General features: G+C 42.5%; 1 protein-coding gene across 1 annotated transcript in view; it reads left to right on the forward strand.

The window, feature by feature from the left end:
* Positions 1-14,579, forward strand: part of VEPH1 (ventricular zone expressed PH domain containing 1) — a 144,849-nt gene that overhangs the window by 68,436 nt on the left and 61,834 nt on the right. The window contains exons 7-8 of the mRNA XM_056850194.1: positions 8,828-9,037; positions 12,254-12,648. Of these exons, the coding sequence (XP_056706172.1) occupies positions 8,828-9,037; positions 12,254-12,648 (605 nt within the window). The remainder of the gene's footprint in view (positions 1-8,827; positions 9,038-12,253; positions 12,649-14,579) is intronic.

Genomic DNA, 14,579 nt, shown 5'->3' on the forward strand with positions numbered 1-14,579 from the left:
TGGCAAGTGAGGAAAGAGGAAGCGGACAGTGAACTGTTTCCTTGTTTCAGTGCCCACCTGAATGTGTGATGTGATTCCACTGGAAACCCTTTATTTGGATCCTAACTGTGTTTTCCACTGGTAGAAGGCACTTCCACTAGCGGAAGAGGAGGGAATGATTGCTGCTATTTCCTTCTTCTGACTACAGACCCCCTGTTTTCTCCTATGCTGTTCCTAGGGGGTCCACCTACCCCAAGAGCAGAATTTTAGGTAGGGTTGCCAGGTCCCTCTTCACCACTGGTGGGAGGTTTTTCGGCAGAGCCTGAGGTGGCCAGGGTTTGGGGAGGGGAGGGACTTCAGTGCCATAGAGTCCAGTTGCCAAAGCGGCCATTTTCTCCAGGTGAACTGATCCCTATCGGCTGGAGATCAGTTGTAATAGTAGGAGATTTGTAGCTAGTACCTGGAGGTTGGCAATCCTAATTTTAGGGTATGATGGAGACATCAAGGATGAGGAAATTGGAAAACTTCTGTGAGCACTGCTGTGCTCTTGCAGCATAGGATCCAAACAGTTGTGTTGGGTGTCATTTGAAAGTCTGTGGTGGTAATGCTCACTCTGTGGCTCACAGAGAGCCGCATTCACAATTGCCATCAACCAAAGGAGCCACATCTACTTCTGTCCCTGTAATGGTGACTGCACCTCAGGGAGGCTCATAATGTACCCATTCCTCTGACAGCAGCTGTTTCAATGTAGGAAACAGCTGCCAACCACAAGCCCCACGGGGCAAGACCTTGCCCACTTACCATGAGGCAGGTGCCACACTGGGAAATGGTGCTCAGAAAAGCCACAGGTGACACATCCAAGAGCCACTTGTGGCTCTGCAGCCACTGGGTGTGTATCACTAGTCATATATGAGAGTCACCACTTGATCTTCCAGTAATCAGGTCATGAATATCTATGCCTGGTATGGTGTCAGGTTCTTCATGTAGACAATGTGTCAAAACTAGGAATTTAAGACAAGTAGTCGGAAATCTTGGGGCATGGCTACAGACTCTGATTGACAACAGGGAGTTTATGATCAAACCAAGAACATGGCAGGGGGACAGCATTTGTGGTGTTCCTGTAGTGGTTCATTCACACATGACAGTCACCACTTGAGGTAAATCTTTTATTCTGATGGTCTCTGAGAACATTGCATATAGTGTCTGAGGAGACCTTCCAGACAAATAAACTGCTTCAAAACTTCCCTTACAGCTGAGGCAGTGTTTGGATCAAAAAGGATTCTGACCCCGAGGAGACTAGTACTGAACTCCTTTCCTGCTCATCAATCAGCACAGAAGCACTGACCAAGCAAGAATCCTACACACAGTCCAGCAATCCCCCTCCCCACCAAAGCTGGGAGGCAGCTCCAGTTAGGAAATAAAAACCCTGTTAAAGGGGGAAGGAATACCAGAGATGTTTACCACCCTTTTGAAGGTGGTGCTAAGCTCCATGGCCTCCACAGATTGGCTGTGAGCAACGCTTTCTCACTGAGGCTCTACCTGCAGACAGCACCCTGTTTAGGGTTGCCAACCTCCAGGTACTAGCTGGAGATCTGCTATTACAACTGATTTCCAGCCGATAGAGATCAGTTCACCTTGAGAAAATGGCCACTTTGGCAGTTGGGCTCTATGGCATTGAAGTCCCTTCCCTCCCCGAACCCCTCCCTCCTCAGGCTCCGCCCCAAACACTTCCCACTGGTGGCAAAGAGGGACCTGGCAACCCTAACCCCATTTCCCCTTTAAGTTGGAGGAAAGGAGGTTTTTCCATTGCCCTGGCTTAAAAGAGAAAGCAGCAGAAACCATGCTCAGGAAAGACATGGTGTTATGTAGAAGCTCCCAAATAAAGTGGAGGGGCATGCGTTGTGCCACCTGAAGAAAAATCCCCATGTGGAAACAGCTTCTTTTAAACATGCCCTGCATTGAAGCTATTCCCCTTCCTGGACCCTACAAGCAAAGTGAGAATGAAGGAGGAAAGGGTTATCGCAGCAGGTACTAGGGTGTTTTGTTTGTTTCAGTAACAGGGACCCCAAAATAATGCCCTTGAATTCTCTAATTGCATGAGTAGCAGGCTGTTGGTCTTGATATAGTTTGTAGTCAGAACTGGACATAGGATTCCAAGCACTTTCTTGATTGTTTTGCTCGCAGAATTATATGAATAATTGTATATAGGAACGGGACTGGGGTGTGTGACTTATCAATACCAGTAGATGGAGCTAACATTGAGAAGTCAGGGCTCAGGACAGTTGATTTCATTAAGGGCAGCCCCTACCCTCTATAATTTGAGCCCAATGATTTCTGTTTCAAAAATAGCTAAAGAGCAAGTGGAATGGCTGGAGGGAAGTGGAACACACACAGTATTTGAAAGGGGCCTATGTGGAACTGGGGGCAAGTATTACATTACTGCAGTTTTGTTCTGTTTTCCTGCAATTATTTCAGAAGTAAAAGTGGGATTTGGACTCAAGGGCAGGATTCCAGGGTAGGCTCTGTGGTAAGGCTCCCATTTTAATGCAGGGACCTATAAAATAATCTTCCCTTGATTTGGGTAAATCTCCCCTCTTAAGAAATTGGCCTGTACACAGTGTTGATGATGAGACAAATCCTGTTGGCCCAAGACAACTGATTCCTGTGGTATGAAAAGGTATAGTGATAGAAAGTTGTAGCTAAAGTGAGTTGGTGTTTCCTGCTGGAGACGTGTTTGTGATATACACAGAGCCAGTTCAGCCAGTGATACGGGCCTTATTTCTTTAACAAGAGGATCACTTTCCCATGTGTTACTATTCCCTTCTGGTACTTGGTCTTCCAATATTCATTATGGCTTCAGTCCATTCTCCTCCATCTGATGGGTGCAGTTTATGCCTGTGCTTCAAGCACGTCCCTCCAGCTGACATCACTGGTATGAACTAGAATACTGACTGATTTCCAAGAATAGATGGTGTGAGAGTGGTATAAAGAAATTCTATAGTTTAGGACTGTATTGGAAATGTACATTGCTTTTTGACAGAGACAGTGAAGTCTCATGTTCTTTCCTGGAAAGGAGAGAGGGAAGTAAATTAAGCAACATTGAAGTCAATGCTGCTTTTTACTAGAGACACCACAGTGGAATGGTATTTCTCCATCTCAGTCTCTTCGTTTTCATCCTGCCATCAGAGGTACCCACTGGTGTTACCTTCATGGCATGAAAGCTGCTGCAGTGTAGGTCTTTGCCTTACTTGGAAGATCATTAGAAGCCCTGGGCCACATGAGAGAAGAACCACATCAGCATTGTCTAAGTTTCCAGACTGGGCAGTACTGGTGTGGGAGGAGGTACTTTAGTGTGGGATCTTTCAGCATGGCCCAGAGATGCTCACACTGCCTTTGCAATGATAAAGCAGTTCTCACACCACAAAATTAATGAAAGGAGGCCACAGTTTTGATCTTTGTTTCTCCCTACTATGTAAGGAGGAATTTGTACACAAACTTGTATGTGTGATGTACAATAAATGCACATGTACTTGGAAGCTGCAACTGGCTATGCCCTTTAGTGCATGTGTTTTCATCATGTGCATGCAGTGATGTGCACTCATGTGGCTTGAAGGCAATTGGTAAATGCAACTGCTTTCCAGCTTGAAATTTTACAAACTTTGATGTTCTCCTGAAACCAAATTCAAGCATCATTAATCAGAATTTTTTTCAGGAGTTTCCATGGTCTGGAAGTTAACAAGAGGTATCCCTAAAAGCAAGTTCATTTGGGCTGTATTCAGACTGAGCCTGAATTAGCACATTTTAAATTCAGTCCCATTAAACATTTTGTCATGCTCCTAGTGAAGTCATTGAAAAACCCCAAAAGTGCCTGGAAGCTTCCCAGTGTCTTGCTGCCTCTTCCACAAAATTTACCACATGGTGACACAAATGACAACCATAAGGATTGCAGCTTTCATTAGGCTGTGGATGCAGCAGTAAAGTCCCAGGTGCCAGGTTCCCTGGGAACTGTAGTTTCCCAGGTAGATGGATACTGCTGACACTACCTAATGAAGACTGAAACAATAGTTCTCACAACCAGTCATAGGTAAGTTCCACTGGGAAAAGGGGAAAGCTAGCCGTAACTGAGGGGATGGCTAGTGCTGAGAACAGCAGCAAGCTAGTTATGAACTGAGTCCAAACTTTTTTTAAAAAAGTGTTGGATCTGGTTTATAATTTCCCTGAAAGGTTCGGAACCGAGTGAATCTGTACTACAAACTTCTTAAAGACTTTGGCTTCATCAGTGTTCTATAGTGCAGGAAAAAGACTTTTCAAATAGTAATGGTTGACCTGAATCATTTGACATGGGGAATTTTACATGTATCTCATTTACACATAATTAAAAACATTCAGTATTTGAAATACCGTTGCCCCCAGCTTATCCCAAAGATGTAGGTCATTCAGCCCACAGAGCTTACTTTTTTTAAATGAATGGGGAATGTTAATGTATAGTGATTTCATCTTAGTAATCTTACATGGCCAACTTAACAAAGAGAAAATGCAGATCTATTGAAACATCCCAGCCACCATTCTTGAGAATAACAAGGCGCGCAATTTTGATTGTATCTTTTCTTATTTATTTTACTTAGCAGCTGGACAAAAAATTATTTCTTCTCTTAACAAGAGAAGCTCGATGTGGCATTAACGATCTGGCACTTAAAGCCCTTATGTTGGTTGTTGTTTTTTGTTGTTGTTTTTAAACAGGGCCTTGACAGTGCTTCTTTAACAGGGCCATACTTCCTTGGTAAGATTCTTATTAGTGTTCACCAAGCAACTTTCCCCAACTGATTACAATATGTTCACAATAAAAGAAACAGCTGTGAACAGAGGTTCTCTTATCACTCCTCTTTAAGTCCTCACTCTTTTCAGGATGGCAGAATGTCAACAATAATCAGGCAGTACTCCTAAAGCAGAGTAATAATATTTATCATTTTAGACTAGCTGAACGGAGCTATCATTGACTCTAACTTCCATTTGCAATATGGTCTACTTTTCAATTTTGTTGTATAGATTCCTGGCCTCTGCACTTGGTGCCTACTTGCTGCCTGCCAGGAGTAATGGTGGAACCTCTCCCAGATGTCGCAGTTCACTCTAGAGTTTTGGTCTAGCAGAATCCATTGGAAACCAGTGGTTTCATTCATCCCTAATTCCCACCAGTAGTTAATTTTATTGGCTCCTCTCGTTACTGAAGGAGCCTGCAAAGAAAACAGGTTTCCTAGCTGTGCTCAGTATGAAGCATTTCACTCTCGTTCCATCAGTTGTGCTTACCAAGAAGGACTCTTTGCCAAGAAAGCCACAGTCTTGGAGAGGTGATCCTGGAAACAGACAAGTCAAAAACAATGTACCCCCTGAACAGCATCTCCAGGGATAAGATTTTTGTTTGTTTGGTTTTGTTTGGCTTTAGCAAGAAAATGTAAAACTTGCCATGCTGAGAATCCCATGTGTGTAATATTAGCTAACTCACAGAGCCTGAGCCAAGTAATATGTATATGAGCCACAGCGAACAATGTAGATTCAAGCGTAGAACAAAATGTCCCCTTAAAAGTAACTGGCTCTTAAAAACACTTCCTTCTTTGGCCAGTCCATTGACAACGATGGTGGGCTGCCCCTTGCGTTCTGTAAACCCTGAGTCAGGGTTCCATGCATGAGTGTGAATGGAAGCAGGACCCCACAAACGAAAACTTGCCAAGCTTTGCAGGACGGTTTGTTTTAATTGGTCAGAGAAAGAGACTGCGTAGGTAAGACAAAGAGACTGTGTTGATGTGAAACCAAACACAGCACTGCGGTTTTACAAAATAACAGTACTAGTTTACAACATTTAAGTAAGGGTAATGCATGCAAAACATGGGATTGTGTAATACTATTTGCTTGATACACAGTGTTCAGTATCTCATGGCTGGTATTGCAGCAGTTTATGTTGATGTTAGAGTTTTGATCCTTTTTCATATTTGCCTTTTGGGGGGCAATTATTAAGCTGTCAAAGCTTTCTCTGGGTCATGTTCTGCAGCCTATTGGCCATTGCCACACCTGGTTTCTGCTTGCCAGCATAGCTTGTGTCCTGACTGAATCTCCACTTCACAATCACTTGTATTGGGTAGCTGGTAGTGGATGGTCTGTGAGTGAATGTTTGTAGCCAAAGGAAGCTGATGCTCAAGAGGCTCTACTCTTCCAGCGATCAGTCAACCACATCTTCAGATGTGCATTAACTCTGCCTTCCCATACTTTTGAGGCCCTTTCACAGAATCAAAAAGAGAACTGTGGGGTTAGCAGAGCCATATTTCTCACATTTTGAGGCCAATAGATCCAGCCCTTCTAGACCTGCAGCGATCTTTGGGGTGTTAATGAAAGACGTGTCTTATAAGGCTACACTATTGGCTCCATTTTTTAGCTACTGCTACCATTACAACATTAACTGTGTTGTGGAACTCCAGGAGTCTCTCCCACTTGCCTTCCTTTCCCACCCTCCAGTATAGTAGATGAATAAGTTTCAGGCTGGGAATATTCCTCAATCCATTGTATCTTGTGTGAAACACAAAAAAATGCTGCTATTACTTTTACTGCTGTGCCATCTCAGGGTAAGGTAAGTAGTTACCCGGTCCCATAACCAGAAATATTATGGTTAGAGGACATAAGATTAAATTTGCCAGGTGCCCATAATCTCAAACCCCAAGCCTCATTAGATACAACCAGAAGGCGTTTGTTTGTTAGTGGATAAAATGCATTCTGCACATGCTCAGAGGCACACATTCTTTCACACATGCAAGGTGCAACAGGGTGACTTTCAGCTATATATTAAAAATAGATATGTGGATGAGATAAATTGGAGATAATTATTTTTTTTTGTTTCTGCCTCTGCTTTGATGGCCCCACCTTCTGAAGCAATTCCCCACTGTAAACAAAGGAGGCAACCCCGAAACAGTATAAATCTCACTCCAGTTTTCTGCCCAATATTCTCACTTGTTACTACAAATGGTAAAAAAGAAGAGAAACAAGAAAGAAGTAAAGTGCCCTGGAAGAAAACGTGTTTGAAGAGAGCAGATAGAAGTGAATTGGATAGCTGAAAGCTTCAGCTTTCTTGCAGCTTCCCTTCCTCAACTGCTTATAATAGTTTTAATTTATTTGTTTAAAGCTACATGGTAAACATTGAACACATGAAGCTGCGTTATACTGACTCAGACCATTTTCCTATCAAGATCACAGGTCTGTGGTTGAGGTCAGCTACAGTTCTCCATCTAGCACCAGCCTCCCAAACCGACCCCCAATTTCTTGGGGGGTGTTAGCTGATTATCTACTGTAGTCTATGCCACAAAGTGTGCCAAAATGAGTTTTTTCTGGGCAAATTTTTATTTAAGAATGGTTCAACTATAAAATGATGTTTTAAATATGTTGTGCACCACCCTGACTCCGGCGTTGCTGGGGTGGGCGGGACATAAATTTAATTAAAATAAAATAAAATATGTACTCTAACATATTAGAGTATATAAAATTTATTAAATTTAATACAATAAAAGTAAAATAAAATATGTACTCTAACAGCAACTCTCCGGGGTCTTTCATGTCACCTACTATCTGATCCTTTTAACGGCAGATCGCAGGGGTTAAACCTGGAACTCCCAGCATGCAAGAAGATGCTCTGACTGTCACTGAGCCACAGCTGTTTCTAAAGTTCATCCCTCAAGTGTGCAAAAAATCCAAATTAACCATCACAAACTGCACCAGGGTTCTTTAGTTGTCTGAGCTCTTCTTTAGTGGAGTTAATAAAGTTATTTTCACCCCATTATTGGGTTACAGTACAAGTGGTAATGGATCAACTTTGTAGACCTTCATAGGTCCTCAGCAGGCATTGCTTCTTGTGGTACATGGCTGAAGCTGAGTCCATCTGAGGTGATTTCCTCGGAAGAAGTTGTAGTTAAAATATATTGAAGGAGAAACAATTATTTCAGGCTAAGAAGAGTGAGAGTTTCAAAACAAATAAAGGGAAGTATTTCTTCACACAATGCACAGTTAAATTGTGGAACTCCCTGCCCCAGGATGTGGTGATGGCTGCCAACTGGGAAGGCTTTAAAAGGGGAGTGGACAGGTTCACGGAGGATAGGGCTATCCATGGCTACTAGTCAGAATGAATGCTAGTCATGATGCATACCTATTTTCAACAGTATCAGAGGAGCATGCCTATTATCTTGGGTGCAGTGGAACACAGGCAGGACGGTGCTGCTGCAGTCGTCTTGTTTGTGGGCTTCTTAGAGGCACGTGGCTGGCCACTGTGTGAACAGACTGCTGGACTTGATGGGCCTTGGTCTGATCCAGCATGGCCTTTCTTATGTTCTTATGTAAGTGCCCAAGAAACAATTCAATAGATTTTGGAAGCTGTAAGATGATAAATAGATAGAGAAGAGAAAAGTTTAAAAGATACAGGACCGATGGGAATTATTGGCACATATCCTACCTTTGGCTGGAGGAAGTTCCTCTAGCCCAAGGAGCTTTCCTCCATTGTAAATAGCTCTTCCTCCAATTACAGACCTACTTGAAGGAAGGTTCCTTGGGCTTGAGGAGAGCCCCTCAGGCTGGATGAAGCCTTAGGATCCCTCCAATGGAAGAGCCACTTGAGTTGAAGGAAGCCTTCTTAGGCTGAAGGAAGGCTTCTAACTTTGCTCAATGGTGTGGGAGGAGATATGCTATTATTATTTGAATGAATATGACCATAGATGGGCATGGAATAAAAGTTAGCATGTATACAAATCCTTAGACACATTTTTTAAAACCACAAAATACAAAACTGCTGCTTCTAACTCACTGGTTTTTGCCTCTCTAGAGTAGAAGATGTTGCTGAAACAGAATCTCCTTCACAGCTGGATGATTTAAAATCCATTGTGAGTGGAAACGAAGAGGAAGAAAAGCTTCAGGTTAAAATACAGGCTTTTGAAGAGAAAATAAATCTTGACAACAGTACGCCTGGCTCTGTGCACAGGTATAGTCTCGGCCAGGTTTCTAAAGAAGAAAGGAAAGACATGAGATTTAACAGGTATAGTTCCATGAAATGTGTCAGTGATTTTGCATGCTGATCAGTTTTCCTATACTGATCTAGCAAAACATTAAGGTGAACAGCCAAATTACATAGTACCTGTGGGCATCAGGCATTTAATTGTATCCAGGCGTCTTGTCAATAACTCTGAGAGCTGGATAAGATCTCTATGAGCTATTTGTTTAACCTATCCTGTACCCCAGAGTGCAGTGGGAGATGCAGAAAAAATATTGTTGTGGATTTGAAAACCTTAGAAAATGAAAATTGCTTTCCCTAAATGTACTTAGTAACAATTCCTTCTCCAATAGACATTTTTAAAGACTTCTATCAATATTATAGACTTGGCCACAGCAATTTCTTTCCTCTTTTTTTCTTTCATTTCCCTCCTTAAAACATGGTTTATTTGCCCTGACAAAGAATGAAAAATGAGTATGCAGTCATACATAAATATATAGTCAATTCAGAGAAAACGAACATATGGCACAAATGCATCAAATAGTTAGTTAGCACTAACCCAGCATTACATGAATACTTAGCAATTTTAAAGTTTTACATTAAACAAGCAATACAGGAAGGCAAAATTGGAGTTCAGACCTGTATTCCCCACATGGAAAGATTGCTTGAAAAGAGTTCTGACAGCAAAACACCCTTTAATCAACTGTACACATTGTTAAGATGAGTTGAAGCTATTATGTTTTTATAAATGGTGTTCTACTAAGATTATATGTGATGTTACATAGAAGGCTGAATTCAACAGTCATTAATTGCTGATGGAAACACTTCCACCAGTGGAAAAATACTTTCTTGATTCCCCCCTCTCCCTGCAGCCCACATACCCTTGCGAAGAAGAAGAAGAAGAAACATTGGTTTTTATACCCCACTTTTTCTATACCATAAAGAGTCTCAAAGTAGCTTTTTCCCAGGGCATAACGGCGCCAGCCGTGGGACGGGGCCGACATTAGTCAGCCTCCCGAGCACTTTCAGCTCGGGAACGCCCCTTTTTATTTTTGCAAAGATACGCCAGTTTTTATCGTTTAGCTGGCGTATCGGGTTTTTGGCGCTGGGCAGCCTCTTTAGAAGGCAGCGCCGCTAGTTTGCCTCCAACGCCCAACGTGGGCATTCCTCTCAGGAATGCGCTGTAAGTGAGCTTTGACTCATGAAAGCTTATACCTTAGAAAACTTTGCTGGTTTTAAAGATGCTACTGGACTCAAACTTTGTTCTACTATTGCAGACCAAAAGGGCTACACACCTGATTAGTTTATAATAGCACCCATGTGCTTTCCTGAACTTTTGGTGTGCTTGAAACCTTTAATTTGCAGTGATGGGAGTGTATTTAACTTTGTTAAGTCTAATTAGTTGAATGTGTTCTGAATTACAGGTTAATTTTTTATTATTTGGGTTGGGTGCATACGTTAATCCAGCTGTTGTTGAATGATTGATGGCATAATGAATTGTATTTGGTTGTTTCATTTAATTAGCTAGTTTAGCAATGCAGTCCTACACAAAGGTGCACCCTCCTAAAACCATTGAAGTTTATGGGTTTAGGAAGGTGCTACTCCCCTTAGGATGGCACTGTGTAATCATTTATGGCAGAAAGAAAGGATGCTAAAATCCCAGTTTAGTTTTCCAACTAAATAGCTGGTCAATCTAAATATAAGTCTGGACTGATCCCAAACGCACTAATAACAATTACATTTGAAATATATATATAAATATTTGTGTCTAAAGTTTGCATTGACAAAAAGATTGTCAGGAAACCAAGCTATATATGGAATGATAGAGTTCAAGAATAAATTGGAAAATAAACTTGTTGATTGAGGTAAAATGAGAACAGCAAAAAAAGAATTCCCCCTGTATGGGACTAATTATTAAATTACTTAGCTGCAAGATGAAGATTTGGAAAGTACAGTTGGTATAAATGATTTGTTAGTAGAGGCAGGTAGGGACATCTTCTCACCGTTGAGGGAAAATGGATAATTTCTTCATTAATCCGGGAGGCAGAGGAAGTTGGAGAGGATTTCGCATTTAGACTGAAATCCTTTTTATTGGTTAATAAAACGTGCCAGACAGTGTTTGCGATAAACAGCTGGATAATGCATAGCAGCAGCCTAATACGATGATTGATAATCCTTAGTTAACATGCCATCAGACATAGAATTAATGCTTTAGAAAATAATAGTTGAAATAGATATGATTTAAACAATACTTCCTGTTCTGGTGGGGACGAAAACGGACGGGTATGTGTGCCTCGGCTCAGAGGCAAAATAGAGTTTTCTTGTTTTCTCAGTGCTGTAGGGGACTTGAATGAAAGTAATTCTATCGGAATTCTTCAGAGATAACAGCCTGTCCAACAGGCATCTCAGCTGCCTCCCTTTTACTCCCCATATTTGGCAGCAACTAATGAGCATAAAGCATAGAGCTGAGACCCGATATGATTTAAACTGTTGTTTTGTATGGTGCTTGTGAAAGGTTCCTTCTATGCACCAGCAAGCTAGGGATGTGGTCTGCTAGTGGGAAGGACCAGCTTCAACTGTGGGGTGATCGAGAGAGGGGTGAGTGGGATTCTTACCTTTACTAGTAACAATTGTGATAGAGCAGTGGAGTCAAGAAGTGTCCCCACCCTTTGAAAGTTTTCTGTTTCTGACCTGTAAGCTGCCCCCAGCAATTGTACATGTTGCTGGTGGCTTTTGGAGCATTCTTCTTTGTAGGTGACAGGGCAACACATTTGGATCACCATTCCTATAATTCTCAGAGCAGCTTCAGATACTGCAGAGAACACGATCTGGCCCAAAGATCTGAATGTCCTACACACCCCTACACCCCTACATAGTTAAACTGTGGAACTCACTGCCCCAAGATGTGGTGATGGCTGCCAACTTGTAAGGCTTTAAGAGGGGAGTGGACATATTCATGGAGGAGAGGGCTATCCATGGCTACTAGTAAAAATGGATACTAGTTGTGATGCATACCTATTTTCTTCAGTATCAGAGGAGCATGCCTATTGAATTAGGCACTGTGGAGCACAGGCAGGACAATGCTGCTGCAGTCATCTTGTTTGTGGGCTTCCTAGAGGCACCTGGTTGGCCACTGTGTGAACAGACAGCTGGATTTGATGGACCTTGGTCTGATCCAGCATGGCTTTTCTTACACACATGTACATCCTGGACTATTCTGTCTCTTGCCCAACCAATTTGTCCCTGCCTTTCTCACTGCAGGTCCAAAAGCCTGGCTTTCCATGCTGTTCAGATGAAGAGTGTTCATTCAGACAACGGGCAAGAGATGGAGAGCAGAGACATTACAGCCGGCATTTCTTTCACAGATATCTACTTGAGCCAGGAAAGTGGCAAATTGCCTTCAACTGCAAGCACTGAAGAGCCGCAGCTGGAAAACGCTTTACTTTCACACCCAAGTATCAAACGTATCGAATCAGAGAATCCGCCAGAACCTGTTAAAGAAAACTGCCGTGAAGGGAACCCGAAGACAACAAAGCAACCTGTGGAATATCAAGATAAGCTTTACTTTCACTTAAAGGAAAATCTCTCCAAAGTGAAAGCATATGTCCTGGAGATGGGGAGGAAAATTCCACTCCCAGATGAATGTGTTATTGAAGGTAAGAGGCCCGAACCTTTGAAATAATGGAAGTATTAAAAACATTTTAGGGCTCTCATATAAGCTGTCAACCAGTCTCCTCCAAGCAAAAGCTCTTTACACCGGTTGAAACATGTATTCCCATAATGATGTCACCTTAAAAGGCATTGCTTTGAGATTTCCTTTTGCTGCTCTGTTGTTTCTATTCTTCACTGTGTTTTGTCCCCTAGAAGACCTATTTGCTGCCCTTGCATGCTGGCTGTAATCTCTCAGTAATATCGAAGGATGTACTAAGTGTGCTCAAAGGCCTTGGAATCCTTTTGATGTCCCTTGTGCATTCATCAGCACATTACACTGGAGCTAGAAAGAGATGAGTTTTTTTTTTCTTCCCAGTGAGCTGAAGGTGGCTTTAAAGGGGGGGATGGGGGTCACTGCTTATCACTTGTCACTTACTTTTTTCTCTGGTGAACAGGTTTCATAGATTTTTGTATTGTTCTTAAATCCTGCAAACCCTGGTTCACCAGAGGCAGCCCTGGGACAGTGTGTTACCCTGTTGTCACACCTTTTCAGGTCTCTTAGAAGTTACTGACTGCTGCAGCCTTAAGGGTAATGATACATAAAGATGTCCAAAAGAAGAAGTTCAACTTTGTAGTCTGTGTTAAGACTGAGCCAGCGTGGTGTAGTGGTTAAGAGTGGTGGATTGGAGCGGTGGACTCTGGAGAACCGGATTTGAGTCCCTACTCCTCCACATGAGTGGCGGACACTAATCTGGTGAACCGGGTCGGTTTCCCCACTCCTAGACTTGAAGCCAGCTGGGTGACCTTGGTCTAGTCACAGCTGTCTTTGAGGTCTCTCAGCCCCATCTATCTCACAGGGTGTCTGTTGTGGGGAGGGGAAGGGAAGGAGATGGTAAGCTGGTTTGATTCTTCCTTGAGTGGTAGAGAAAGTGGGCATATAAAAACCAACTCTTCTTCTTCTGATATCATTGGGAGGGGAGAGCACTCTCAAGCAATGCTGGAGGCAGTGACAAAAGGCTTTTTGGTGTAAGGATATTCCAAGGAAAACTTTAGTCCCCAATTCTGCTATCTTTAGAACCATAGTTATCTATTAGGGTTTAAAAAAATAGCTAAGGTGTGTACTCAGCAGTGCAGACAAGTTATTCAGTCAAGTTGTCTGGGGTATCAGGTGCCTGGTGGTGGACCTTGGAAGGCATATGGATTTCATCTGACAGCAGCCCTTAAGACCTCTGAGGCCACACATTCTAGATTAGAACATCGTCAGATGGTGCCCATCTCTGCAGAACTCCAAGTCAGAACTCTGACTCTGATTTGGGTTAAGAAAGTATCAGGTTAACAGGTCTATCCTTAGAGCATCGTGGTTGCTTTTTCTCAGGCACCTCATTCTCATTCGGTTTATTCCCGGTTTGCCGAAAAAAATCCGGCCAGATAAACCTGACCCCGAAATTTACAGATATATATTTTTTGTATTACCCGTCTTTACCTTCCTCCCTTCCAGAGAAACGTTTGTCCTACACCTTAGTGTGTTCTTGGACAAAAAACAAAAACAAATGTGCATTAGTGGCACCATGTCACTTCCAGGCCAGCTTGGGAGTCTTTTCTTTCGGCTGGGTTGGCTGTGGTGTAGAGCTGCTGGAGAGCCCAAAGCAGCAATGTTCCTGTCCTGCCAAGGGGAGAGTGCATCTGTTTTGAACGATGGGAAAAAAGAGTGGTTATGAGAAACTGGGATCCAAAGTCATTCATTTTTATCTCATTAGAAATCAGTACTTTATTCCTCCAAGTTATTTGCAGTATGTAATTAGGTGTATTCCAGCTGATACTGTCACCACAAGGAGATCTCGTTTTTCACAACATGTATTTGTTAATTTTTAAGGGTTACTATGTGCATTTGGAGTGTTTGAGTTGGTAGCTTGCCACTTGAGGAATCCACCTCAAG

Source organism: Euleptes europaea, chromosome 5 (assembly GCF_029931775.1).
Source record: "Euleptes europaea isolate rEulEur1 chromosome 5, rEulEur1.hap1, whole genome shotgun sequence".
NCBI classification, from domain to species: Eukaryota; Metazoa; Chordata; class Lepidosauria; order Squamata; family Sphaerodactylidae; genus Euleptes; species Euleptes europaea.